Raw genomic sequence first — 27,285 nt, forward strand, 5'->3', positions numbered from 1 at the left:
AGTCCAAGAGTATTAATCACCGAGAGACCATTAACAAGCTATTTCAGCAAAAGCTGATAGACAGGGGCAGATGGTACAGGAGGGATGAGTTAAGGCTGAGGGACTAAAGGGCTCGAGGCAGTGGTGGTTGAAAATCAGATGCTACAATTGTCGTGTGTGTCAAAGTTCTATTCTGTTTGTTTTGAAATACTGTGAAAGGAGGTGGAGTCTGCTTGGTGTGCAGATTTTGGCATTCCATTCACCAGTTCAGCAGAGACAGAGGAGGAAAGAGGGTATCACATGGGCTTTCTTAACTGTCTTGCCCTGTGTAGAGGAGGGTATGTTAAAAAAAAAAGGTACTGTGGCCATTTAGCACAGCATTCCATCCTTGCCCCAGCCATCAGTCAAAGCCCTGAATTTTGGGGAAATACAGCCAAAGCTTGTGGACCAGTGAGGTCTTCTCTGTAGCCTCAGCATAGGCTGCCATACCTGTTCATCTATCATACCTGTGCCTGGCTAAGGGAATTAGGGTGTGTGAAGTTGTTGCAGAGATTAAAGATCCCATGATAAATACATGTCTTTGTTAAGCTTTAGTGATTTTTAAAGGCATACCGGTATCTCATGAGCTTCTGATGTTACATTAGCAGCCTATAAAAACATGATTAGTATACAGTGAATAATGCCCTACCACATTTTGTTTATTGGTGGTAGGATGATGGGGACCAGACAGCAAGTGTGGAGGAGCTAGAGAAACAGATTGAGAAACTGACTAAGGTAAGCTGCCTCTGTAAATTAAAAGTTTGCTCCTTTTATTTAAGTGTGCATTATTTAGATAGCTGACAATTTTCCCTAAATAGGTCTTTAGTATTCATTTGCAATAATTGGACTTAACTGAATTGGCCTAACCAGGGTCAACCAGGGTCAACCTTACAGTGAGACAACAGAAAGAAACAGAATGGCTCTAGTATGGATTGGGGAAAGAGAAGGGCCACTAGTATTAGGTACAAAATATTTAAGACTAGCCCTGGACCTGAGGGTGCTTCCAGGTGGGGGCTTAATATTGTAAAGTCATCATTCAAATATCATGAATGATTCACTGCCAACAGATTTCAATTGTTTTCCTTACTAGGTTTTCCCCAGAAGGGGCAAATCTGGATTAGATTGGGGGCAGGGGGTTTATGCCAACCTTATCTGGACACTGTAGAGAAAAATGTGTACTTGTGCATTAACCATCCCATAATAAACAGCTGCCTGGAAGCATCCTAACTTAACCTAAACCTATGAGAAGAAATAAAGGGAGTGCAAGAATGCAAGGCTGAATCTAAATGACACTTTCATGGCTGAGAATGATGTGATGTTGTGCTAAACCAGGGGTATTGAAAGAGTGCTGCAATAAAATGATTGCACTGTCTCGCTGTATAATCTGTTGCTTTTATAGCATGACTGATAATGCCCTAATCTGCCATATGGACTACCAGGGAGTCCTAGTGAGGGTGCAGGATATTGCTGAACTACAGCTCCATTCATCATGGTTGGGGCTGATGGGAGCTGGAGGCCCAAGAATATTTGAAGGGTCACAACAGGTACCTCATCCCTGATCTTGGGTGTGCTGAACTGCTGGACTTGATAGCACTGGTAGTGGTCCTTGTTTCATCCATCTTTCATGTGAAAGTCAGTTGCCAGGATCAAAAGAACTGTGAAAACAGATTGTGAGCCAAAGAGGGCTTTAGACTTGTTTCTTTCGAACAGCAGACCCAACGCTGCATAGCAAGCTGTTTTTGAAACTGAGGGGAGTTGCTTCCTGATGCCAGCGGTAGAATGAAAGCCAAATGGAACTTAGGATCAGACAACAGGCTGATTTCCTGGTTAATATCCTTCCACTATTGGCCCCCAACGCTTGGTCTGCAGTAGTGCACATTCATCCACAGGCCTGATGCATATCCAACTCAAGCAAGCAGCACTGTGTTGTGGGTCTTGCCTCCAGCTCATCCATGCTTTGGGTGGGAGATTGTCCCTGACCTGACCAGCTGTTCCTGTCAAGATGAATGATTTGTGTTCTATCTCAGCTTTCTTGCTTCAGCTAAAGCAGGAACGTGTCACAGTCATGACAGCACCAAGACAGCACAACTTGGTTTATCTGTTTATTTTATTTGAGCCCTAGTTTTGTCCATAGGTAATATTTATTAGAGTCAGTTGAAATATCTCATCAATTTCACATCAGCAGTTACAGTATCACCTTGGCGTGGCTAGTTTTACCACCACACACAACGCACACACACACAAACACATACCATTTGCTGTGCTCCACAATTAATAAGATTTCATCTGCTGTCATGCAATGAAAACCATTGGTCCTTTTGTTCATAACAAAATACAGAAGGCAGCCTTGCAGAAGGCAGCTTTCCAGCTGGCTCATATCTGTCTGATGCAATACTTTCAGGGGTGGCGTGTCCTGTTTCGCCACTTGAGGTGAAATTGGATGTTGCAACGCTGCCGCCGCCAGCACCACCATACCTACTGCTGCCGCTCCCTACGCCACCTCCCCTTCCACCTAGTAGCAGAGTGGGGGGGGGGAACCTGTGGGGTGCTCCCTCAGGGGCTTCAGCTGCTTAAGGTGGCAGTCTCACCCCACATAATGGGATCGTCTGGCCCTGGATACTTCATAACCAACTTGACCCTGGTTTTCTAAAGGGTAGGGGGTGGGCAGAATCAAGGTGTGGTTTCTGAAATAGCCGAAAACCTCAGGAAAGTGTCACAGTCTGATCAACGTCCGGCTATCCTTTTGGCTTAACATTGAGGAAAAAACTTTGTAATCCTAACAGTGCCTTTCTTTTAAAACTCAACAGCAACAGAATCAGTACAGAAGAAAGCTGTTTGAAGCATCCCATTCTTTACGTTCAATGATGTTCGGCCAGGATCGTTACAGGCGTCGATACTGGATTTTACCCCAGTGCGGGGGGATTTTTGTTGAAGGCATGGAAAGTGGAGAAGGTAAGGAGGTAGTTTTTGGAATGACTAGGGCTGGATCTAGACACATCAAAGAAGCATTTCAGTTGAACACGTTGCAAACTTTGTATGAGAAATCGGGTAAGCAAAAAACGGAACTCCACAGTGCTATCCGCTGTCACAGTGTTAGAGCGCATAAAAACAATGCATGCAAAGTGTTTTTTTTTTTCTTTGCCAGTGTAGCTGAGTCCTAGATCATTTGAAGGTTTTGCTCAGGGTTTCTCACTCAGCAAGGGTCTGCCCAGGATAAACTATCAATGAAGGTCTTTGGTGTCTCTGCAGGGAAAGATTGCAAATGCTGAAGCTTCCCACTGGAGCAATCCTTCTGCGGGCTTTCTTTGGTTCACATAGTGAAGCATTGTTCTCTCACAACAAAATAACCACACATAATAGTATGTTGGTGTGGTGGCTCCCAAAGCTTACTGCCTGAAGGCTGGAGTACCTATGAGTGTCTCCACCCAATCCATTGTTTTAAACTTACTGTGGCTATGTTTCTAGCATGATACCTTGGGCCCACAACACTAGAAACGTTGCAGGGGAAGCAAACACTTGTCTTACAAGATGCTTGTATCTTAGCAGTCACACACAGGGATGGAATCTAATTAGGGACAACCTTTGGGAAATGGTGTGGGCTGAATGGGGGCTGCAAGCACATCAAACTTTTTCTTCCCTGTAAATCTGCTCCTTTTGCAAATTACTCTTACTGTTAATGCCTAGGTGTAGCATCACCACAAAGGATGAACGCTTTAGAAACTGCTGAGGAGGAGAAGGCACAAAAGATGAAAGCAGTGCTACCTTCCCCCTCAAAGAAAAAATAATGTTTCAAATTTTGCAGAAAATGCAAACACCCTTGCAGGTGTTAGCAGTCTTAGACCGTAAACACCGACCTCCACTTATCTGTAATTATGCAGCTCCACTAAGTGAGGCAGAAACTAAGCAAGCAAATGGTTGCCGTGCAGAGCAGTTCCTCTCCCTGCTGTCGTTCTGCTCCTTTCCCTGCCACTCTCCCTTTTCTTTTGTTCTTTGTGAAGATTCTTTATTAATGCTTGTTGACACATGGTAAAAGGCTAGAAGAAGAAGAAGAAAAGGGAAATTATGGGGGTGGGGTGGCAGATTCCTTCCTTCTGGGGGGGGGGAAATAGGCCCTTCATCTTTTAAGCAGAGAGCTAATAAGGTTTCTGATTATATGTCTTTCAGAATACTTAAATATGAAAAACCCCAATCCAGAGAATGGTGTCTGTGCATGGGAAGCAATTCCATACACAGATCTATTTTTGTCTGCCAGGAAGAAGTGGACATAAATGTGGTGTACATTCACTTGTTACACATCCACATTGAAATGGAGAAGATTCTGGTTTGCTTCCCGTTTTGGGTCAAACCCACCCCTTTGGCTTAGGCATGTTTTGTTTACTACAGTTGGTTATAAGATAGTTGGAAATCCTACCCCATTTTCGGTTCGAACGCTAAATATTTCTTCCCATTTTAAACCTACTTTGTAAATCAGGAGTACGTTTTCCAAATAGGTGTGTGAAGGTAGCTGACAACATTGTTTTTCTAACAATGTGTAATTAACACAAAAGGTTCCATCATGGATGGTAATTTAATGAGCATTTTCTCTGCATACAGGTCTGGAGGAAATTGCAAAAGAAAAAGAGAAGCTGAAAAAGGCCAAAAGCATTCACATCAAAGAAGAAATGTTTGAGACCTCAGAAGAAAAATTAAGTTGCTTAACCACAAACCAGTGTAATCAGAAAGAAGATCTCAAAGAGAAGGACAGCACGAATCTGTTCCTGCAAAAGCCTGGGTCTTTTTCAAAGTTGAGCAAGCTGTTGGAGGTAGCAAAAATGCCTCCTGACTCAGAAGTTCTAGCCCAGAAAGCCAATGGCAGTGCAGCAAATGGGTGCTCATTGCCTTATCAAAATAGCTCCAAAGCCTCACTCTGCAGCCACCAGGCCTCTGTATCACAAAGCAGTGGTGAAAAGTCAGATCAGAATAATCTCTTTAATTCTGCTTCAGCTGGACCAGGGAAATTTTACAGCTCCCCATTAATTTCAAATGACCAGTTGTTAAAGACTCTTACGGAAAAGAGCAGACAGTGGTTCAGCCTTCTGCCTAGAACTCCTTGTGACGACACATCCGTTACCCACATAGAGTCACCAGCTGCCACTTCTTCTTCTTCACTAACTCCTCATTCGCATCCTCCATCCAAGTCACCCTCACCTGTCCCATCTCCAATTATTGGTTCTGCCTCTTCCCCCAGTCCAATGGGATTAAGCCCATTTGCATTATCGCCTCTTCAGGTAAGTATTAAATTGTAGCTTAAAAGTGTTCAGTCTTGTATTCTTCATACCGGCAAAATCCAGTGATTTTTTCCCCTTTCCGTATTGAGGTGAAGAGCTGCAAATTAATGGCCATATAAAACTAAATCATTGCACTAGCCAAAGCCAGCACAACGATTCCCACCAGTGCAGCGGGTCTTTCCCCACTCTCCTCCCCTGCACACTCACTGTGCCCTCGCTAAATCTGCTCCAGAGGGTCAGGAGAAGCCCCAGAGCAGCATATATGGAACAGAAGGGACATTGTTCTATCAGACAAACAGAAATGCCTGTGCTGATGGAATCATCTCCTTACTGCTACATTGAATGCAACCCTACGATGTAGACAGCTATCAGTGTTAAGGTGAATTGATTCTATTAGAAGTATTATTTGTTACTCAAAATTATGTGATAGAGTTATAATATATTCTTCCTGCTTGATCAATCCATGAGCAATTTACTGCAGGTGGTGGTCTCTCCAAGCATTCTGTGGGCATGTGGAGAGAGGAGAGGAAACAAAAGCCCTGTTGCACCAGCAGAATTACATGTGCTGAGCTTTGGATATCACCCTAAATCTCATTGTGAGCATGCCCACGGGAGGAGAAGGGAATGGGGTAGCTTGTGCAACCTGAGGCTCATGCACATATTGTTGCATCTATATCAGCTCAATTTGTTTTATCCAGCACACAAAAACTTTTCTTAGTGCTGGATGCATGAGATGCAGCTGCAGTTAACCTGAATGGGAAGAACGTTAAAACAGAACACCATATATAGGTAACCGTTCTGGAAAGAGGAAGAGTTCATGGCAATATTTTTTTTAAAAAAAACTTTGCTCATGGGCAAAATTCTGCATGAATGTAATATGGTTATTTAAACTGATGTCACGAAATATTGATTTTTTAAAAAGCATGTATGGCAGTTTTATGGCTATTGTAATAAAATGTCCAGCGATTCTTTTCTTTTCTTTTAAGTAACCTTTCTTAATCTTTCCATTTTGCATTCAAATATTGTGTGATTTATTTTTATTTTGTTTTAGTGATCAGCTGTAGTCACTTTATCTTTTAAAATGATTTACAAGTCAATAATTCCTATATGTTTATATCATATTTGGTACTAAAGCATCCTGTTCCAGGTTTCAGTTTTCTAAGTACGATCGCAGTAGAACTAATGACTCCTTATTTTTTCCCCAAAATATTCCTTGCATAGCCCATGAAGACAGGATTGCCTGTAATGGGACTTCAGTTCTGTGGATGGCCAACTGGAGTGATTACTTCAAATCTTCAATTTTCATCCCCTTTGCCTAGTATGGGGTCAGGATTAGGGTTGTCAGAAGGCAATGGCAATTCATTCTTGACACCTAGCAAAAGTGAGTCCCCCATGCCACAAGCTGAGAAACAAGCTTCTGTACCTTCTGCTGTGGTTGAAGTAGCCAAACCAGTTGATTACCCTACTCCAAAGCCCATCCCAGAGGGTAAGTATAACTTCTGACTACCACTTGGAAACACTTTCAAGTGAAGCCTCAGGTGCATCCAAGCCAAGGAGTTTTAATGTTGCCAAAGGTGTGTTTTATTTCAAGAACTTATAAATATTGTCTCCATGTTTTGATTCAGAAATGCAGTTTGGCTGGTGGAGAATTATTGACCCAGAGGATCTAAAAGCTTTGCTTAAAGTGTTGCATCTCAGGGGAATTAGAGAAAAGGCCTTACAGAAGCAAATACAAAAACATATGGATTATATTACTGTAGCCTGCCTCAAGAATAAAGATGGTATGTAACTGAAATAAACACACTCACTTGTAGTGTTGTTACATAATTATGATTAGATGTTTGCTATTTTTCAAGACTGCGTTGATGAGCCAAAATGGCATATAACTGGTACTTTTCATCCAGGCAATTCTTAAGTAATTAGTGACTTCTCAACTTTTTTGTATGGATTTCATCAATCTATCTTATCTCTCTATACTACCCCAACCCCTTTTCAAATAATTTGAGTCTCTTAAAATATAAGCGGAATGTTTATAAACGGAAAGACTGTAGTTCTGATTTTCCTCCTTTGTTAAAGTTTGGTGTCATTGGCCTCTTATGTAATACATGTTTTGCCCCAGGAAGCAATTCCTGACCTTGTAAACTTGATTAGGTTGACGTTGTACTAAAAGCAACCCAATCTGATTCCCAAATGCAGCTGCAATTATTGAAGTAAATGAAAATGACGAAAATCAGGTAACACGGGATATTGTAGAAAACTGGTCCATAGAAGAGCAAGCCATGGATATGGATATAGCTATTCTTCAGCAGGTGGAAGACTTAGAGAGAAGAGTGGCATCAGCTAGTTTGCAAATCAAGGTAAAATGTGCTTCAGTGAAACCTCTCTTCGGTAACGTCATTGCAAAAAGCGATAATTCAAAACTGCTAAGAGCAGCTGTTTTTACAGTTAAGGATAAGTGCTTTTCTCAGTAACATATCTCTGGGCCGGGGGGGGGGGAATCCAATACAGTTTCATTAGGTTAATATCACCTAGACTAAAATGATTTCATCCTTTTTAAATGACTCATACATAAAGTGGACATTTCAGTGGTTAGAATTTTCAGAGAAGGAATATGAGTCAGGATCAGAAGCATGATGCTGCTAGTTCCATGAGCCCAGTGACTTAACTAATCATTGGTGGCCTTCTGTTTAAGAAGTAATCAAAAATCCTACTGAGTAAGAGGTATGCCTTGGTCATACCTTTAGGTAGCTCTTAGGATTCCAGTTCTCATCATCATTGGTCATGGCAACCATTAAGATAGCATTAGATGTCACCAGTGGTTAATGTGAATTTACGTATCTGGCCACTTTTGGGTTTTAAAAAGGTACAAGTTGCCAGAACTGTGAAGCTGGGCCTTGAGTTAGGTATGTTCTTCCCATGCTGTGAGCGGCTTGTGGGTGTGAGACCAGGTGACATTTGTCTTACTGATGGCCTGTTTTGTTCAGAACAATGTAAGAGAGAATACTGCTGCTGTAAAGCTCTGTTCTTTAAAAGTAAACGAGTTCATAGCTGCCAAGTTTTCCCTTTTCTCGCGAGGAAGCCTATTCAGCATAAGGGAAAATCCCTGAAAAAAAGGGATAACTTGGCAGCTATGCGAGTTATCCCAGTCGAAGCAAAACAGGAAAGAAGTTTCTAGTCTCCTGGAGAGCATTTGGAAACGGAAGTGCAGTGTAAGGGCTAACTCAAGCAAACAATCCACTGATCATACTTAGGTGGTTACAGTAGCAAACAAACATGTGAAACCTTTCTATTGAAATGTAGGGTTGGATGTGCCCTGATCCAGCATCGGAAAGGGAAGACCTGGTATATTATGAACATAAATCAATTACTAAATTACACAAGAAGCGTGATGGTGATTGTGCTGGTGGAGAAGAAGGCAGTAGCAGTACTCTAGAACGGAAGAGTGACAACCCTCTAGATATAGCTGTAACCAGACTTGCTGACTTGGAGCGGAACATAGAGCGAAGGTATCTGAAGAGCCCCTTAAGTACCACCATTCAGATCAAACTGGATAATGTGGGCACAGTTACTGTCCCTGCTCCTGCACCATCCGTTAGTGGTGATGGTGACGGGTAGGTTATTGAGATTAACTTGAAAAATTATTGTGCTTCTTTGCTAATTGGAGCCTATTTTCTATTGTGTGTTTATCTATGTATCTTCTTGTATGTCTTTGATCCACACGGATCACGTTATTATGCATGGTGCTTTGTAAGATTTATTTTCCCCCTGTTATGTATGTTAATCCTGCAAAGTTATCCTACATTTAACTGGTTGTGACTAAGCTTTGAGGCACGTAGCCACAGTCTGTGCACTACATCAAATTTAGTTGCTTAAGCCTTATTACCCTTACTGGCTGTGTACGTTTTTGTCATTGCTTGGCTTTTGATGTGACAATGATTGTTCCACGTTCAGAAACTGATGAAAATGGATGTGACCTGCTTAATTTCTCTATATTTCAATGCAGAATGGAAGAGGATATTGCTCCAGGGCTAAGGGTATGGAGAAGGGCATTGTCAGAAGCTCGCAGTGCTGCACAGGTAGCTCTGTGCATTCAGCAGTTACAGAAATCAATAGCATGGGAAAAATCTATTATGAAAGTTGTAAGTGTTGTGAACTGATTTTTACGTATCCTATTTTCCTCCTTTTCCAGATACCTGAATTGATAGTGTATCTTTCATTGCTGCCTGTGAAAAATACCAAAGTTAAATTGTGCATTTTACATTGATTCACATGCTGTGCTCTCTTGTAGCCAAATTCAGCATTCTGAACTTTCTTATGACAAATAGCCCTTCTGTTGGTATATTTTGACCCATACAAAAAAACAAAAACTAGAATGGCCATTTCTGTGCCTCTCTCTGGGAGAGGTCACCATGCTAATGAAAAAATGACCCCTTCTGTGTTGCCATTATGGGGATTCAGTGTCAAAGACTGCAATTAAAGGCTTTTTCAGAAAGATGAGATGCAAAGTACATGCTTAAAAGATGTGCATGGCTTCTTTGCATGCCCACTTAATACAACTGTATGTGCAGATTGGACGAGTGTACAGGCGCACAGGCTGAAATGTCCGTCTCCGCATAGAAATGACAAATTAACAAGCGCTGCTGTGTTAATTGCATATTCATGAAAGGCATGCAAATGCATGTAAAGAGATTTTGCATGAATCCTGGGCATCAGATTTCTGAAAATTAAGCTTTTTATACTATAGCAATGAATGGGAAAATGCTAACAATTAAACAATGGAAATATATGAACTGTTGAATTAACTAATTCTTTCTCCAACTTTTATACTTACTGTAAACTTATAAACCTACTGTTTACCTGATATCATAACCCATGATGTTACCAGCATACATTTTATCTATATTACTGGCAATGGCCAGTAAATAAGTAAATATTGCTGCTTCTTACCTTAAGACAGTTTTCCACTGTCTTATAGTACACTGTACTATAGTTTCTGTACTGTGTTTCTCCATTGAGATTAAAATGAAATTGGGGAAAAAATCCCATCACACTCCCAAAGTGTAACTATTGCTTCTGTTTAACAGAGGTAAACACCCCTATTTTTACTACTGGGACTGATGACAATTGTGACTCTTTAGCTCTAGCATGGGGATTATCTGAGTTGAGCTCCAGGACTTGAGCTGTCCACACAAAACTGACATTCCCCTAGTTCAACCATTAGCACTAAAAAAAGAATGCTTTGTTGCATTGGGTTCTGCATGTTATTTTCATGATTCCCTAACTTTGCCATGAGGCATACCAGGAGACGAAACCTGTGCACAGAATAGCATGTGGTCTCTGGCATTTAGATCTGTTGAAATTAGATGTGTAGCTTTTGAAATCAGCATCTGTTTACTTCATGTTTTGGCCAAATGAAAAAAGACTGAGGATACTGGAATTGCTGGTGTTCTGTAATGTTCATCTACTTTCTGCACAGTAGACCTTTCACTATCCACATGTTGATAATCTGAAATTTCCTAGTGCTTTCCCCCTGATTTCCCCCCGCCTACATCAGTCTGATTACAGTAGCATTTGCTTTCGTCTGACCTGATTATTGCAAATCTAATAAAAGAGGAAAAAGGGGTAGCACAGTGTTCCTAGGAGATTCCATATCAGAATAAGGGAGAATAGCAAAAAAAAACTTCGGGACATATCCAATGATGGTCTTCCCTAAGTGCAACAGACCTACCCCTCTCCTGTCCCATCCAACCTCCTTTATGCCCCAAAATTAAAAGCTTAAAAGCTTTTTTTGCACTGTGTTTTCCCGGCATGGAAAAAGCTTTTAAGCTCCTCTGCCTTGCTTACTGGGCTAGTCCCACTCGGTGCATGTGCTCTGGGATGCTCTCGTGAAGTGTCCCAAGAACTAAAGTTCTCTCGCGAGAGAATCTCAGAGTCCATGCACTGAGCAGGCCTAAGCTGGGTGGGGGGTGGAGATAAGGCCCACTCAGTGTGTCAGGTCCAGAAGGTAAGGATGCTCACTCAGGGGCGGTTTGAGTATATGCATTTTTGTGTATAAATGCCACCCCTGGAATGTAACCTGTGCGTAAGATGCAGTCACACTGTACAGTAGAATGTCAATGTTAAGTGTCTTGGGAAATAATACTGTTCAAAGTTACAAAATTATTTAAATTACTAAAAATTTCCCCAAGCTGAGCAGTCCTAAAGTAAAGAGCGAATCCCTAGCAGTGTTTAATCTGTAATATATTATTGAGTCTATAATAGTGTAAAATTTGGGACGCAGGTGATGCTGTGGTCTAAACCACTGAGCCTAGGACTTGCCGATCAGAAGATCGGTGGTTCGAATCCCCGCGACGGGGTGAGCTCCTGCCAACCTAGCAGTTCGTGCAAGCAGACAAATAGGTACCGTTCTGGCGGGAAGGTAAACAGCATTTCCGTACACTGCTCTGGTTTCGCCAGAAGCAGCTCAGTCATGCTAGCCACATAACCCGGAAAAACTGTCTGCGGACAAACGCTGGCTCCCTCGGCCAGTAAAGTGAGATGAGTGCCGCAACCCTAGAGTCATTCACAACTGGGCTTAACTGTCAGGGGTCCTTTACTTTTACCTTTTTAGTCTATAATTTAGTCTATAATAAAGAGAAATATTGAAAGGAAAAATGTTTGATTGACTGGCCATTTCTGTACTTCTGTACATTTCTGTGTGCTGGCTCCACACTTGATGTTAACGGCCCATATAACATTAGACACTCAGAATTTCTTAAGTTTTAAATTGCATTTTATTCTCTAATACATGCATAGAATGTTTCTATATGCCATAATTAAAGTATTTATCCTGTATTGTAGTACTGCCAAATATGTCGAAAAGGAGATAATGAGGAGCTTCTTCTCCTTTGTGATGGTTGTGACAAAGGCTGCCATACCTACTGCCATAGACCCAAGATCAGTACTATTCCAGATGGTGACTGGTTTTGTCCCGCCTGCATAGCAAAGGTAATACTAACTTAAAGGTGAATCCTTGGAAGTTCTCCAGTTCTGTGTTCTATTGCTTTCCAGCAATTGCCATGCATGCAGTAATTGCACATAGACTCTGTAAATCTTAGCTGTCCATAAAAAATTACAAGTTCTGATAGGGTGACCATTCATACATGCCTATGTTTTTCATCTATGGTACATGGAAGACTTGAAAATGTTGGGAGAAATGGAACAATTAAACAGCAGAGAGTACTGTTTACATTCTTTTAAACTGCTTTTTAATTGTGTTTTTAGATGTTTAAAAAATGGGTTTCAATTGTTTTAAACTGTATTTATGTGGGGGGTTGGGGGGTTTCTGGCTCTTTCTGTTTATATTTTGATTATGTATTTTGTGTTTTTATATTGTAATTTTATCTTGTGAACCTGTTGATAAGTAAAGTAGTACCTTGGATCCCGAACGCCCTGGAACTCGGACGTTTTGGCTGCCGAATGCTGCAAACCCGGAAGTGATTGTTCTGGTTTGCAAACGTTCTTTTGGAACCCGAACGTCCAATGGGGCTTCCACAGCTTCTGATTGGCTGCAGGAGGCTCCTGCAGCCAATCAGTAGCCGTGATTTGGTTTTGGAAGTTGAACAGACTTCCGGAATGGATTCCGTTCAACTTCCAAGGTATGACTGTATAAGAAGTATGCATCTTCTGTGCTTGACATTGTTTAAGTGCTGCTTTATTTATATTGTGGGGTAGTTTCTGAAGAAGCATAAATAACCTCTTACAGTGGAACCTCGGTTTATGAACACCTCGGTTTACGAATTTTCGGTTTACGAACGCCGCAGACCCATCTGGAATGCATTAATTCACTTTCCATTACTTTCAATGGGAAAGTTCGCTTCAGTTTATGAACGCTTCAGTTTAAGTACTCCGCGGACCGTCTGGAACAGATTAATCCACTTTTCAGTACTTTCAATGGGAAAGTTCGCTTCAGTTTATGAACGCTTCAGTTTATGAACAGACTTCCAGAACCAATTGTGTTCATAAACCGAGGTACCACTGTACTATCATTCTGACGTGTGTGGGAATGGCGCACATTCCTCTGGATATTGGCCATTGTGTGTTGAAGCAACATCCATTCAAGCTGCTACTTCATTGAAAAAATAGTCACGTGTTTGGCAAATAAGTACTGGGAATAAATTTGGCTCGGTTCACTTTTTAATCCAAATCTACCTAATTTGCACCTCTCAAAACGAATGTGTGAACTGAAATACAGCTATCCTTTTCTGAATTTATAATGTTGTTCTCCGAACAGAGGATTATAAAAATGCATATATAAGTGAAAATAGCATACAAAAATGAATTATATTATGAGCATTGCTTGTAAAAATTGTATATTAAGGGAAATTGCATGCAAAAAATGAATATTTGGTGAAATGTGCTAAAATACTGATGTAATTTCTAAGGTGTTTTTTTTTAAAAAAATGCCAACAGATGTGGAAATGTTGGGAAAGTGAATTTAGGATTAGAAAACGATAACTAAGAAAAACTGAAGCGGAAAGGTTGGGGCAGGGTTGAGAATTTTTACATATGTATAATCCACTGCTTGGTGGATTTGTGCACTTGCCTTTCACAGGAATCTGAGATGTAGGATTAAGTTGCCATGCATTTTAGCATGGTTTTAAATTTAACTGGTTCCTAAACTATTTAAACCGAATTTATCAGTGTCAAAACGAAGTATAATTTAGATATATCTACACATAATTTGTCTTCTGCATTTCCCTATTGCCATTAAGGACCTTTTCACATTATTATTATTATTATTATTATTTATACCCCACCCATCTGGCTGAGTTTCCCCAGCCACTCTGGGCGGCTTCCAGCAAAAATTAAAATACAATTGCCCTTCAGGTACTAAAAGCTTCCCATAACACTTCTTTTAGAGGTACAGTACATGCAAAATGTTTTGTCTCCATAACGATATATAGTGTGTAAAAGGGAACACTTCCTAAGTGACAAGAGAGAAAATGTAATAGACAAGTTAAGTGTTAAGGAATGTATTTTTCTTTTTATTGCTAAAAGTGATAGATCCAACTAAGTTATATTCACAAAAGTCTCATTGGAATAATGGATCTTCTCGGAATAATGGATCTTCTCTGAGCATGAGTAATGTTGGATATCTCCCAATGTATGCATAGAACAAAACCTCTTTCATCCACATTTATAATGAAGGTGGATGTAGCAGAGAAGCAAGATTGTCTGTGATGTTCTGCAGTGCACTTGTAGTCTATGAGTGCTTATTGCATAATACATTTGTTAGTCTTTAAGGTGGTGCAAGGCTTTTGTTATTATTTCATGTAAAAAACATGGATCTTTACAATTAATAGATACTTTAAATTTCTTTTATTCCTGGAAGACATCTGCTATTACTGTAATTAATTTGCTGCATGTTTTTGTGTATATAACCTTAAATCATGGTGTGTGTTTTTATAGCCATAACTTTTGTATAATATTTTCTCTTTTCTCACGCCCCCCCCCTCTTTATGCCGAACAGCATGGTTAAGCTATTTGGATTCAGATAACTACCACTCTTTATTTGTCACATAGAATCTCACTTCTTAGCTTTCTCAAGCATTGTTTTGTAATCTGTCTGGGTCTATTGGTGGTTTTTACCCCCTTTGGTCTCCTTTTCATTTGCAGCTTCTTACATTTTAGTATCAATCGCCTGTTTAATTAGTGTGCTCTTTGTTCCACATCTAAAGTAAAAATGTTAAACAGACTTCCATTTACATGCTTCCATTTGGTTCATTTTTGTTTACTGTAAATTTACAGCCTTTGTTTAAAGTTGATAGAGCGGTGTTGAATCGTTGCAACAGTTATAGTGATTTTTTTTTTATTTGAAGACTGAACACTCTGAGAAAAGGGGAATCTGTCTGGTAATGTCTGTAGAACTCTAGAGTGGCCTTGAAATTGGCCTGGTTTTAAGAGGATTCTAGAAATCAAGCTCTCTTTTACCGTCACCCAAATATCTTGCTGTCTGAAATATTAATGTATTTTTAAACAGACCAGATGTAACGTCTCCCTGCCCTCCCTTTTCACAAGCAGGAAGCACCAGCATGTGCACAGGGAATGGGATATTTTTTCCACCAGCAGTCCTTGTGTCTCATAGGATGCTGCTTCAAGCTTTTTGGAAGGCAGCGGGGAGGGGAACCTTCTGCTGGACAGAGGAGCTGAAAAGCCCCCTTGCAGAAGCAGAGCCTTTGCCTGTGGTGCTTTTGATTCTGGCCACTGACTTATGGGGTAAATGCAGTAAGAATATAAGAATATGCCCATTATTTCTAAGGGCCGATAAATTTTCTTGGTAGGAGGGCATCCTGGAAGGGGTGCGTGAAAAGAAAACAGTGACGTGCCCAGATGCCCCTTAGCAGGGAAAGCATTCCAAGCATGTTTGCTTGGCCGTTAGGTTTTTTTGTCTTCATTTATTGGTTGTTTTTTTCTCTTCCTGCTGCAGGCAAGTGGTCAAACTTTAAAAGTGAAAAAAAATCAGATCAAAGGGAAAAAAAGCAACGAGCATAAGAAAGGCAAGAAACTGCCATTAGCAGCAGAAGTGGAAGAAGAGGACTCTGCATCTACAAGCAGCTCTGTTAAACGAGGGAAAATGGACTCTAAGAAGAGAAAGATGGATGAAAATATTTCTATTAGCCCAACCAAACAGGAAAGTGTTTCTCCTGTGAAGAAAGCTAAACGTGATGAATCTAAGGACATGGCTATATGCAGGTACCGGCTGGCTGGGTATATTCATTTTAAATTTTGTTTATGGGCAAGTTGAAACCCTCAAAGTACACACAGTGCTGCAGCAGCTGACCTATTTATTTAAACCTGGGTCTGCCCCAGTCATTTGTAAGAAAGAGGTGGAGGAGGCAGGCCCCAATGGTTGAGTAAAAGCTTGAATGGATGAAAGGAGCGGAACTTCATCATCCTACCTCCCTGCTACCTCTCCCCCAGCCTGATGTGGAAAAAATGGTGTTGGGTGATGGACTGCATGAAGATAAGTGTGGCTTTCCCCCCCTGTCTCCCTTTTGTTCTTAAGGGGGGGCACCCATTCATTTTATACATGATTGAGGTAGACTCGGATGTAAACGTCTCATGTAATTTCTGCCTGAGCCAGCTCTTTTGTGGGTCATCTGATAGTACAGATCAGCTGTCCAGGCTCTGACAGTTGGTTGGTTCCAGATATCCAGAGAATTGACACTCCACTCTCGAAGGTAGCAGCAACCAGAGGCCATCAGTGGAGAAGGTGAGCTGTTCATCTGGGCCTCCTCCACAGCTCCTGGAATTATTCCTCCTCTTGAGGAAGCTGGCCTTTTTGCACCTTTGGCCAGCAGATGGAAGCCTACCCCACCTCCTGCTGACGGACTGATTGAGAGGCCACCTGCGCTCAGTCTACCAGGGGAGCGGGGCCAATGGGGGCAGTACTGCCCCCAAGGGAGATGACCTGCTTTGGGAGGAGGCAAGAACAAAAGTAACCCCCATAACATCGTTTTCTCGGGGTATGGCCTTGCCCTACTTGTTTAAAATGTTTTAAGTTACTTTTAACTGCTTTTTAAAATTGTGTGCCTTTAAATTTTTGATTGTTGTTGTTTTGCATATTAAGGGGCATAAGGTGTATGTGGGAAGAGAGGATCTGGGGAGAGCAAGGAAGACCTCAATTACTGTGGAAGGCGAAGGGAGGGAAAGCCTGGTAAGGGGTACATGGCATGGGCAGTTAGTGACAGATTAGGCAATCTGCTGGTTTACTTCCCACCTCGCTGCCCAGTAGTCTCAGAGCCAGTGCTGAGGACTCCCAGACTGCTGAGGTTGGAGAACTTCAACATCCATGCCGAAGCAGTTAACTCTGGGGTGGCTCTGGACATCATGGCTACCATGACAGGCATGGGGTTGTCCCAACATGTCATTGGTCCAACACATGTGACAGGTCACACTCCAAACCTTGTTTTCTTGGCTGGGCAGGAAGAGGGTGACCTGAAAGTGGGGGATATTGTCATGGTAAGATCACTTCCTGTTGAGATTTAGGTTTTCAACACCTTTCCCCCTCTGCATTATACTCATCATCATCATCATCATCCACTAGTGGAAATCTCTTCTTTTCATTTCTCCTCCCAAGTAATGTGTATTTTATCTTTTGAAACTTTGCTTCAAAAATCTAAATAAAACTTAATTATTATCTACTGGTACAGTGTGTTTCACAGCAGGCAGCATTCGTATTTATAGATAAGCATAGCTAGACAATAACATGTGAGGCACCAAGCTGTTCAGCAATTGATTGTTTTTGCGTGTGCCTTTCTTAGTGTTCTGCTGTCTGAATTGGAAACTCATGAAGATGCATGGCCTTTCCTGCTTCCTGTAAACTTGAAACTTGTTCCCGGTTATAGGAAAGTTATAAAGAAACCCATGGATTTTTCCACCATTCGAGAGAAGCTAAGTAATGGACAGTAAGTAAAAATCAAAGGAACTGCCATCTCCTCCCCCTCCCCCAAAAAGTCAACACAATATTGCACCAACTTTTTAAAATTTAATAATTGGGTAAAATCAGATTTCCAGGTCTCTTCCTCCCCCCCCCCCTCATTACTGGAACATAACACTGGGTGAACGATCTGGGGTGCTGAGAGGATTTGTAGGCGGAAGAGTAGACAATCGGCCAGCCAGTGCCCAGCTCTGATGGCTGGCGAGGTGGACCGAAAGTGCAGTTGGTTCCGGGAGTTGCGCTAATGACGATTTAGGCCAGGCCACTGTTCAGGATGAAGCCATAGATATTTAAGGGGCAGACTAAGTTGCTGCTGCAGTCATACAAACCAAATGGAGCAGCATCTGTACCACATCTTGTGCGGGCATAAAAGGATATGTTTTTGTCAGGGCTGGAGTATCTATTGCAAAGCAACAAATCGATAACATGCATGCCCAAGTCTAATGTGTGGGTACTAGGTGTGGCAGTTTGGTGATGCTGGAAATCCTGGAAATGACTTGGGCCCAGTCTCTCTGTCTCTCTTGCCTCTGAGATTTTGGAGCTATTTAGGGTAAAATGGCTGCCCATACTGCATTAAAACTGTGCAGACGTTTATGGGCTTTCTGTTCATTTGGATGGACCCAAACTAGGTGTGCTCACTCAGTTTTACTTTCATTAAAAGCTGTGGTGCTAAAATCATTCAGCATCTGCTGTGTTTAAGATAACACGTAGCGAAGAAGTGAGACTAAATCTAAGATGAACAAAGTCCAGTTCTAAATTAATCCTGTTATATCTTTCCTCCTTGGTGAAGGTTTTAGATTTTTTTGCTTCCGTTCTGTATTTTAAGGAAATTTTGTTCTCTTTGATATTTCAGGTATCCTAATCTTGAAGCCTTTGCTGTAGATGTCAGGCTTGTGTTTGACAACTGTGAAACATTTAATGAAGATGATTCTGACATAGGCCGGGCTGGCCACAACATGAGGAAACATTTTGAAAAAAAATGGACAGAGATTTTCAAAGTGAGCTGAAGTGATCACAGTCCAACATGTTTTCTTTTATTAAATGAGGATAAATGAGACCAGCAATGTGAACTGTATTTACATTAAAGTACAAGGCACATGCATAACTAATGACTGTTTTATTTTTCCTTAAAGTATCACTGGGGAATGGTACTAATTCCTAAGGCTTCACTCCTACAGCAACCATGGCCCTTGGTTTGTGTGTTTTATCAAACTATTTTAGGTAGAACAGGGAAGCACACCCAAAGAATTTAAACATAAGGGGTGTAATAGTGCAATAGCAATTTAAAATATATCAAAACGCACTGAATATTCAACCACCAGAGCTCTACTTGGGGGAAAATGTTCTCTTTTCCCTTTCAATAAATATCTATTTTTCATTTTTTTTTACTTTGTAGTTTATTTTTTAGTAAATGTATTTAATTTTATGAATTATTTATGATTAAATAGCATCCAGACTCTTCGTTTTCTGTGAAAAGGAAGAATTAGAAAATAAAATTGCTTTAAATCTTGAAAATACAACAAGGAATGTTTTAAAATATAAAACAAAGCCAAGTAAAACTGTTTACACTGATGTGCTGTAAAAAGCACGAAAAATTAAACTTTACTGTAGAGTTACAAGTACATTTATATATATATGTTGCTGCATCACTTGTGTAGTTAAATTGTATTTCAAGACAGTGAAGAAAAATGAGACATATGTATATACTGTTCATTATTGTTTATATTAAGTCTTGTTTTAAATATGTATGATGTGTACATATTGTTTGCAGACATTATTGTTTATGCCTTAGAAGGACTGTAGCATTTTATTTTAGTTTTAAGGTAATTATAGATATATGGCTTGTACAGTAATTATCCTCTACCAACACTGTGGAGTCTCCTTAATCTTTGTAGTGCCTGCCTTTAAAACAGGGTGTAGGGGATATTAGTTTTCCATTTTTCTATTTTGTTATATAATTTCAAGCCACCAGGGCCTCAGATTCAAGTATAATCATTTGTATCCATGTGGAATAAAATTGTGACAATTTCCTACGCACACAGTATTTTTTCATAAAAACATTTCCCTCCATTTGCCTTGCCACAGAAATAACAAAAAGACATTTGTAACCACTGTGTTTTATCTACTGTGTGTTGTGGTGGCCTGTTGGAGGCAAATAGATCAGAATTTTTTTTGTACCTATGTAAGAGTACTTGAAGTTTCATTTAAAACAAAACGTTGTGGAAAAGGTAGCATTCTCTTTTTTTTAGGAGTGTTATTTTTCACTAGTATGTGTGGCACGGATACAATAAAAGACTGTTTTGCAAACCAGTTTTTTTCTTGGTTATTTTAATTCCCTATATATTATAGTATTTTTTATATAAAAAAACTAAATACAATGCTGCTAATTAGCAGCGAGATCTCCCCCACCCCACCTCCAGCAGATGTGAATAGGAGATAGTAAGGAAAGGATCTGGAAAGAGCTAAGGATTGTGTTCCTACTAAACCAGGTGCAAGGGCTGCTGCACTTGTATAATAGTATTTCACTAGTAAAATGTCAAAGATAATTCACCTTTACTGGCAAAAGTATTTATAGCATCAAAATCAGAAAGCTTTCAGTGGTGCCCAAGCTCTAATACTACTAATGGAATGGTTGTTGTTGTTGTTGTTCCAAGAAAATCTCATAGTGATTTAATTTTTTCTTACAATGCTTTTTAGAGACTCTTTAGATATATAGCAGTAGAATAGCTTTATTTCTGTGTTGTATTGCCTAATACATGTGACTGGAGAGTGGATAATTAGTTTCAGTAAATTATTCAGAAATATTTAATTCTATTTTATCCAAATTAGAAATCAGTCTTTTATCTCTAGCATACAAAGGCTTACAATAAGATTTGTTCTACTTGACTTACTGATATTTATGGCCAGGTTCCATACTAGAAATTGTAATGAGTGCTTCTGAAAAGTGTAAAGTTGTTAATAGAAAGAAAAAAGTTATTTTTTTAATATCAGTTTTTAAAATTCACTTTCGCCATTTCATCTGGCAGAGTAGTAGTAAAACAGTAATAATTGGGTATTAGCAGTCACAAAACGAATTTTGATTATAGAAGCACAGAGGCAATTAACAATTGCAAATCCACCTTAGTAGGCACTGGGACTAGATCTCAGTGAGCCCACTCCAGAGAGCAGCTCCTATATCCACAGAGGTAACAATATCCTTTGAGATCACCAATAGGTCCATAAGAAAAGAAGGGAAACTGCTGGTTCTGGTCAAAAGCCTGCCTAGTCCAGCATCCTATCCTCACAGTGGCCAACCAGATGCTTATGGGAAGCCTGCAAGCAGAACCTGACTGCAACTTGTGATTCCAACAAGTATTCAGAAGCATACTCTTCTTCCAGTGGAAAAAGAATATAGCCATCCTTATGACTAGTAACCACTGAGAACCTTTCCCTGCATGAATTTCTCTAATCTTCTAAAGTTGTTTGTCCCAAATCTTCCTATATTCAGCTTCATTTGATTGCCCCAAGTTCTAGTATTTGTAGGAAACAGTACAAAAAACAAAAAAGACTATCAAGTGGATTTCATGCCATCTACCCATACTGCAGCATAAGCTCTTGCTGTGAAAACAATTCACCTTGTCATCTGACTTTTTTTTATATAGTTTAAATGTTTTCACAGTTGTTTGTTTTTAATTATTACTTCTTCTATAGCTGTTCTTATTCTTTATCTGTAAGCTGCTTTGAATCCCTGTGAGGGAGAAAGGTGAGGTATAATAATAATGTGAGGTATAATAATAATAATAATAATAATAATAATAATAATAATAATTAGTAGTAGTAGTAGTAGTAGTCTGAACGCAGATGCATGGGTAGGATTCAGACTTTATCTACTTCCTATTGTGAATTCTAAAACAATTGAATGCATTACTCATTGCTTTTCATTTCACATAGAAATGAGTTTTTTTGTTTTGTTACCTGTGTATTTTATATCTGCTTCTCTAGCTTCTTTGTCAAACTGGGGAGAACCACCTTAATTCGACTATACCCATTTTTTACCCGCCTAAATCCTCATTTTAAAAGCAACTTTAAAATTAAATTTCCTTTCCTTTTCCTCCCCTTCCCCCTTGAAATTTCCTTTACTCATAACTAAACTGTCCCTGCCTGAGTGAAGGAAAGAGATATTATGTTTAGTTTTTATTGAAATCTGAAATCTATCTATTTATCCCAACATTTTGGTAACTATATAATCACAGTTGTGTCTAAGTGGTGTATTGAAGACCCAATATAGTAAAACTAAAAATAAGAATGTTTTTCAATCAGAAGTCAACTGAGAAGCCTAATAGGTTGTAAAAGTAAATGCCAAAAGTTCACAGAGTGGGGCCTGTCTAACCTCAGCTGGAAGGGAATTCCACAAAATTGGACCCATATTTCATGGATGTTGTGACTAACCGCAGTGTCTAAAAGCAATTCCCCTGAAAATCTCAGTGGTCCAGTAGCATATGGACAAGCTATTGAGCACTGGAGATATGTGCTGGTATTATGCTATAGTCTATCCCCATCAACAGTCTAGCTGCAGTGTTTAGTATTAGCTGGACCCACCCAAGGATAGCCCCACGAAGACTGTAATAATCAAGACCATTCCTGCCCAAGAATGGATATAGACACTGAGGCTATCTGAGCTTCCAAGAACAAAGATGGATCCAAGAGAAACCTCAAATCCTGAACCTGTACTTTCAGAGTGAATGCAACCCCATTCAGAATTGGCCAGTCTCTTGGACATGGGACCCAACAAACCACATTGGAGAACTTATAAAGAAAACCAGTGAAAAGGCTTGAGACACAAATTCCCATGACATTCTGTCACTCAGTATGAGGAATACTGAAAAAATGTTAACTCTCCAAAACCAGCATACTTAATCAACTGATATTTACACCATTGACAGTCGTTCTCATGGAGTAAAAGCATAATAATAATAATAATAATAATAATAATAATAATAATAATTTATTTATTTATTTATTTATTTATTTATACCACACTCATCTGGCTGGGTTTCCGAAGCATTGCCAAGGTTAAGTGGCTTGTGAGTTGACACTTGTAAATGAAATTTGTGACTATGGAAATGTTCTTATGCAAGTGAGTGAATATAAAGAACTTTAGAAATGTATCGAAAACATTGCTGTGTTATAAAATACATTTATATTGCCATAAAGATGATTGATTTATTCTACTGCCTCAGCAGAGCCCAGATAAATAAAACAGCTGAAAACGAAGAAGGAAGCACTAGTAGCCAAACTAATCTGATACACAGGGTATATTGTAGAGTATCATGTTTGCATCTGTGTAGAGGTCAGTGAAAGTACTGTAATACATTTTAAAGCAGCCTTATCAGTTTACGAAATTAATATTGGGCTTTGGTCCGCGTAAGCTCATGCTATAATAAATATTAAATATTGAAGGAGCTACAAGACTTTTGGTTGTTTGTCTGCAAAAGTATAATAAACCTGTTCCTCTGGAAGTTGTTTTGAAATGTATCACTTACATGGCTCACCTGGAAAACAGAATGTTTTCCCCAAATGCCTGAAAGTGACACTCACCACAGGCACCCAGGCAACTGCTTATTGTAGTTGTTTACATACATTGAGGGAACAAAACTTGTACTTGCAGCTCATGTACTTGCACAGCTTACTACCGTATTGCAAGGTATTGGACAATTCTAAATGCAGACTTGTTTGGGATCTATATCTTACAACTCTCGGACTTAGTGGACAAACTTAGAACCCATGTACTGGAGTTGAACAGTCAAGAAAATCACTTATTTTTTAATCAACATGGCATGGTTTCATTACAAGTGTAACACTGACAAAACGTGGTTATAGGCCTCTGAGGTCCCGTGGCAATCTCTGGAATGATAAAGGTACCCCTGACCATTAGGTCCAGTTGCGGACTACTCCGTGGTTGTGCGCTTATCTCGCTCTATAGGCCAAGGGAGCCAGCTTTTGTCCACAGACAGCTTCAGGGTCATGTGGCCAGCATGACTAAGCCGCTTCTGGCAAAGCTAGAGCAGTGCACGGAAACTCTGTTTACCTTCCCGCTGGAGCAGTACCTATTTATCTACTTGCACTTTGACGTGCTTTCGAACTGCTAGGTTGGCAGGATCAGGGACCGAGCAATGGGAGCTCACCCCGTTGCGGGGATTCGAACCACTGACCTTCTGATCGGCAAGCCCTAGGCTCTGTGATTTAGACCACAGCGCCACCCGCGACCCAGGTATCTGGAATGATACCTTGGTTTTAAAACTTAAATGATTTAAAAGTTAAATGTAATTAAATATTTGGTGCTTCTAGGGGGGATTGGGGGGGAACAGTTGTGTATGAATAACTTTATGACTGGTGTATATTACAAATGGGGGGGGAGACAAGGACTGACAAAAGGAAGCACTTCACAGCACAAAGTTGAATGCCAATTTACATGGCTTTAAAAAGAGGATTAGAAAAATTCAGACATGAGGCAATTGCTACTAGTCATAATCACTGTGTACTATTCTCCAGGATCATAGGTAGCATATCTTTGTACCAGTTTGGGGAACTTTAGTGCGATAGTGTCATTGCACTACTTTCTGCCTGAGGGCCTTCTCTAAACATCTGTTTCACCACTGTGGGAAATGGAGATGCTAAGGCTCTTCTCCTGTTCTTAATCTAATCAGATCCTAACCAGCCATTTCTTTTTTACAGATGTGTTAAATCTGTAACAATTATGTCAAGCCAAAAAAGCAACCCATCTAACAAAACCACATATTATCACCTCCAACTGTGACTTTGGTTTGCTTATTAATCTGTACAGTACTCGGAACAGCAAGACGCTGAGCAAGCTGGATAAAAGGCTTGAGAGGTATATAGAAAATAAAGTATAGCGGTATGATAGCAACTAGTAAACTGCATGATGCGATGCAATGCATGGTTTTCCATCACACCTGTAGTCAGATCAAGCGTGATTGCTCCCCTCCCTATGTACGCCTATGGAAAACAACATGGCAATGTCGGGCCATGTTATCATGTGAAAAATATTGTCCTCTATTATCCGGAGATGACAAACCTCCGGCAGGCTTCGCGCTAATTGTGCAGGAAGTTGACAAAGGAATGTAATATTTGGCCTGCGCGTTAGACTGGGAGACCTTGCATCCTTCTCTCCCCACCCCCGGACCCCCAGCAGCAAGCGTGAAATGGCGAGGTGGGGGCCGGAGAGAGACCAAGGAAGGCGACAGCCTGGGAGAAAAAAACGCTATTCCACCACCGCCCTCCTTGGCCGTGTCGAAAAGGAGGCAGCGCTCGCCAATTCTCCCCCCCCCCTCAGTTTCCGCCTTCCAGTTGGAGGCGTGTCACGAGGCCGCAGGTGAGCAGGCGTTCCAGTGGGACACGGAAGGCGACGTGGGCGTGGAATTCCCCCTGTGTCGCACTCGAGCGCGCACGTGACCTTCGCGGCCCACAGTGGTGTGTGCTCCGTCAGCTACAAGCTCGCGCAGGCTGCAAGAGGAAGACGCGGAACCCTCGGCGCAGCCGCAAGACAAGAGGTAAGGAATGGGAGAGCGGGCGGGAGAGGGAGCGGGGCGACCTGCAACCGCCGCCACCGAACGCTCAAGTTTGAACAGGCGGGTGGGTGGGTTGCTGCGCGCGCGACGTAGTGACGGGGAGCAGCGGGTGTGTGTGACTGTGAGAGGAGAAGCCTGGCGTCGTTTGCGCAGGCGTCGCCACTTTGTTTCTCCTCGGAGCAGTTAGGGGGCGTTAGGCAGGCGCTTCACTCTACGCTTCTACGTCCCCCACCGCCGGGGGGGGGGAGCCGGAGGTTTGCGCCTCAGAGCCTCGTGAGGGGGAAGGGGGCTCTTCTCAAACGGATGGCTGTTTTGAGCCCTCCGTCGCCCGCTCAAAGCCTGGCCAGTCAGGCTCCGGGTGTGTTGTTGTTGCTGTTGTTTTGGGTGTGTGTGTGTGCGGTAATGTTTCTGTTGGGGTCACGTCGCTGACTGATACTTATACTAAATATAAAGAAGTTGATTTGAATATCAGCGCGCGTCACAGGTGCTCAAGGTTGATGAGAACAAATAGCCAAACTTAGTTGGTCTCTAAGGTGCTACTGGAAGGATTTTTTTATTTATTTTTTGTTTCAACAAATAGCCTGTTCGCATAAAGCACACTTGTTCAGGAGCTCAAAATGTAGAGTGAAAAAAGTGCATATTCCTGAAATGAGGACACTAATAAAAAGCTTTACCGCAACCGGCACAAAGTTTTGTCGCTTGAGATTGTGACAAGTCGTAGGCTGCAGTCCTGGCCCCACTTATCCCCATTGAATTCAGTGGGACTTCCTTTTGAGTAGATAAGGGGTTAGGATTGGGCTGTAAAAAGTTGCCCATCAGCAGTTAAAATCCGGACAGCAGATTGAGGGGGGAATAGTCAGTCTTCCCCCACTGTGGTGGGATGTGTATTTCTGCTTGAATTGTAATTATTTCTAAATACGCATCTATCCATACAAACTGTCATATGCTCAATATATGGAACTTTGTACTATCTTTTCGTCTTTTTCTCTCCGTGGTATATGGAAATAACCTTCCAAATTTACCTTTAATGTGTTTCAGAGTCTTATCATATACTACTTACAGTTACAGAGATGGCTTTCTGTTTTGTAATAGTAATTTCAAAGCACATGGCACCTGTAACAAGGGAGGAGGAGGGAGACTTGGGTGCCATGCAGTGCAATCCTAAGTATGTTTACACAACAGCTAAGTTCACAGAGTTCCGTCTGATTTACCTCCTAGGCTAGCAAGTTTTCTTAGTTAGCTTCAACACTTTGTCAACATGCATAGGACTGGGCTTAAAAACAACTTTACTCACAGGTAAAGTTCTTTAAATGGTAAAGGTAAAGGTAAAGGGACCCCTGACCATTAGGTCCAGTCGTGACCGACTCTGGGGTTGCGCGCTCATCTCGCATTATTGGCCGAGGGAGCCGGCGTATAGCTTCCAGGTCATGTGGCCAGCATGACAAAGCCGCTTCTGGCAAACCAGAGCAGCACATGGAAACGCCGTTTACCTTCCCGTGTAGCGGTTCCTATTTATCTACTTGCATTTTGACATGCTTTCGAACTGCTAGGTTGACAGGAGCTGGGACCAAGCAACGGGAGCTCACCCCGTCACAGGGATTCGAACCGCCGACCTTCTGATCAGCAAGTCCTAGGCTCAGTGGTTTAACCATAGCGCCACCAGAAGAATCCAAGCCAGTATTTAAGAATTATTTAAGAAGTTGCAAATGATTCTGTATGGATCATAGCTGAAACAGAGGCAGTATTCATGATCAGGTGGTCTGATAAGTACTCATCAAAGTTTGGTATTCTGGTTTTCAGGTTTGATTGATATTACTGTGCCATCTAAATAATTGTTGATAAATGACTGTACAAATTAATTACACATACAAGACGTGTGGAACACATGATGCATGAGTATATGTACTGTACAACTGGGTAAGGTACATGACCCATAATTTGTTTTGAATGT

The 27,285-nt window shown here is 41.0% G+C and overlaps 2 protein-coding genes across 44 annotated transcripts in view; both read left to right on the top strand.

Moving 5' to 3' along the window:
* Positions 1-20,076, top strand: part of BAZ2B (bromodomain adjacent to zinc finger domain 2B) — a 185,074-nt gene extending 164,998 nt beyond the window's left edge. For 31 of the 38 annotated variants that reach the window (XM_088676890.1, XM_060280070.2, XM_060280099.2 and 28 more), the window contains 12 exons: positions 691-753; positions 2,826-2,970; positions 4,612-5,285; positions 6,507-6,771; positions 6,911-7,066; positions 7,482-7,642; positions 8,586-8,896; positions 9,289-9,424; positions 12,126-12,272; positions 15,754-16,019; positions 17,591-17,734; positions 18,620-20,076. In XM_088676890.1, coding sequence (XP_088533016.1) covers positions 691-753; positions 2,826-2,970; positions 4,612-5,285; positions 6,507-6,771; positions 6,911-7,066; positions 7,482-7,642; positions 8,586-8,896; positions 9,289-9,424; positions 12,126-12,272; positions 15,754-16,019; positions 17,591-17,734; positions 18,620-18,773 — 2,622 coding nt within the window. In that variant the 3' untranslated portion in view covers positions 18,774-20,076. The remainder of the gene's footprint in view (positions 1-690; positions 754-2,825; positions 2,971-4,611; positions 5,286-6,506; positions 6,772-6,910; positions 7,067-7,481; positions 7,643-8,585; positions 8,897-9,288; positions 9,425-12,125; positions 12,273-15,753; positions 16,020-17,590; positions 17,735-18,619) is intronic. The other 7 variants (XM_088676979.1, XM_060280120.2, XM_088676999.1 and 4 more) reach the window with 3 other exon arrangements.
* Positions 20,077-24,915: 4,839 nt separating this feature from the next.
* WDSUB1 (WD repeat, sterile alpha motif and U-box domain containing 1) overlaps positions 24,916-27,285 on the top strand; it is a 43,329-nt gene continuing 40,959 nt past the window's right edge. For 2 of the 6 annotated variants that reach the window (XM_035132113.3, XM_035132122.3), the window contains exon 1: positions 24,916-25,316. The gene's annotated coding sequence lies outside the window, so the exon portion shown is untranslated. Of the gene's footprint in view, positions 25,317-25,425; positions 25,693-27,285 lie in introns of those variants that run through there. The other 4 variants (XM_088651782.1, XM_088651787.1, XM_088651793.1 and 1 more) reach the window with 3 other exon arrangements.

Source organism: Zootoca vivipara, chromosome 1 (genome assembly GCF_965207765.1).
Source record: "Zootoca vivipara chromosome 1, rZooViv2.hap1.1, whole genome shotgun sequence".
NCBI lineage: Eukaryota > Metazoa > Chordata > Lepidosauria > Squamata > Lacertidae > Zootoca > Zootoca vivipara.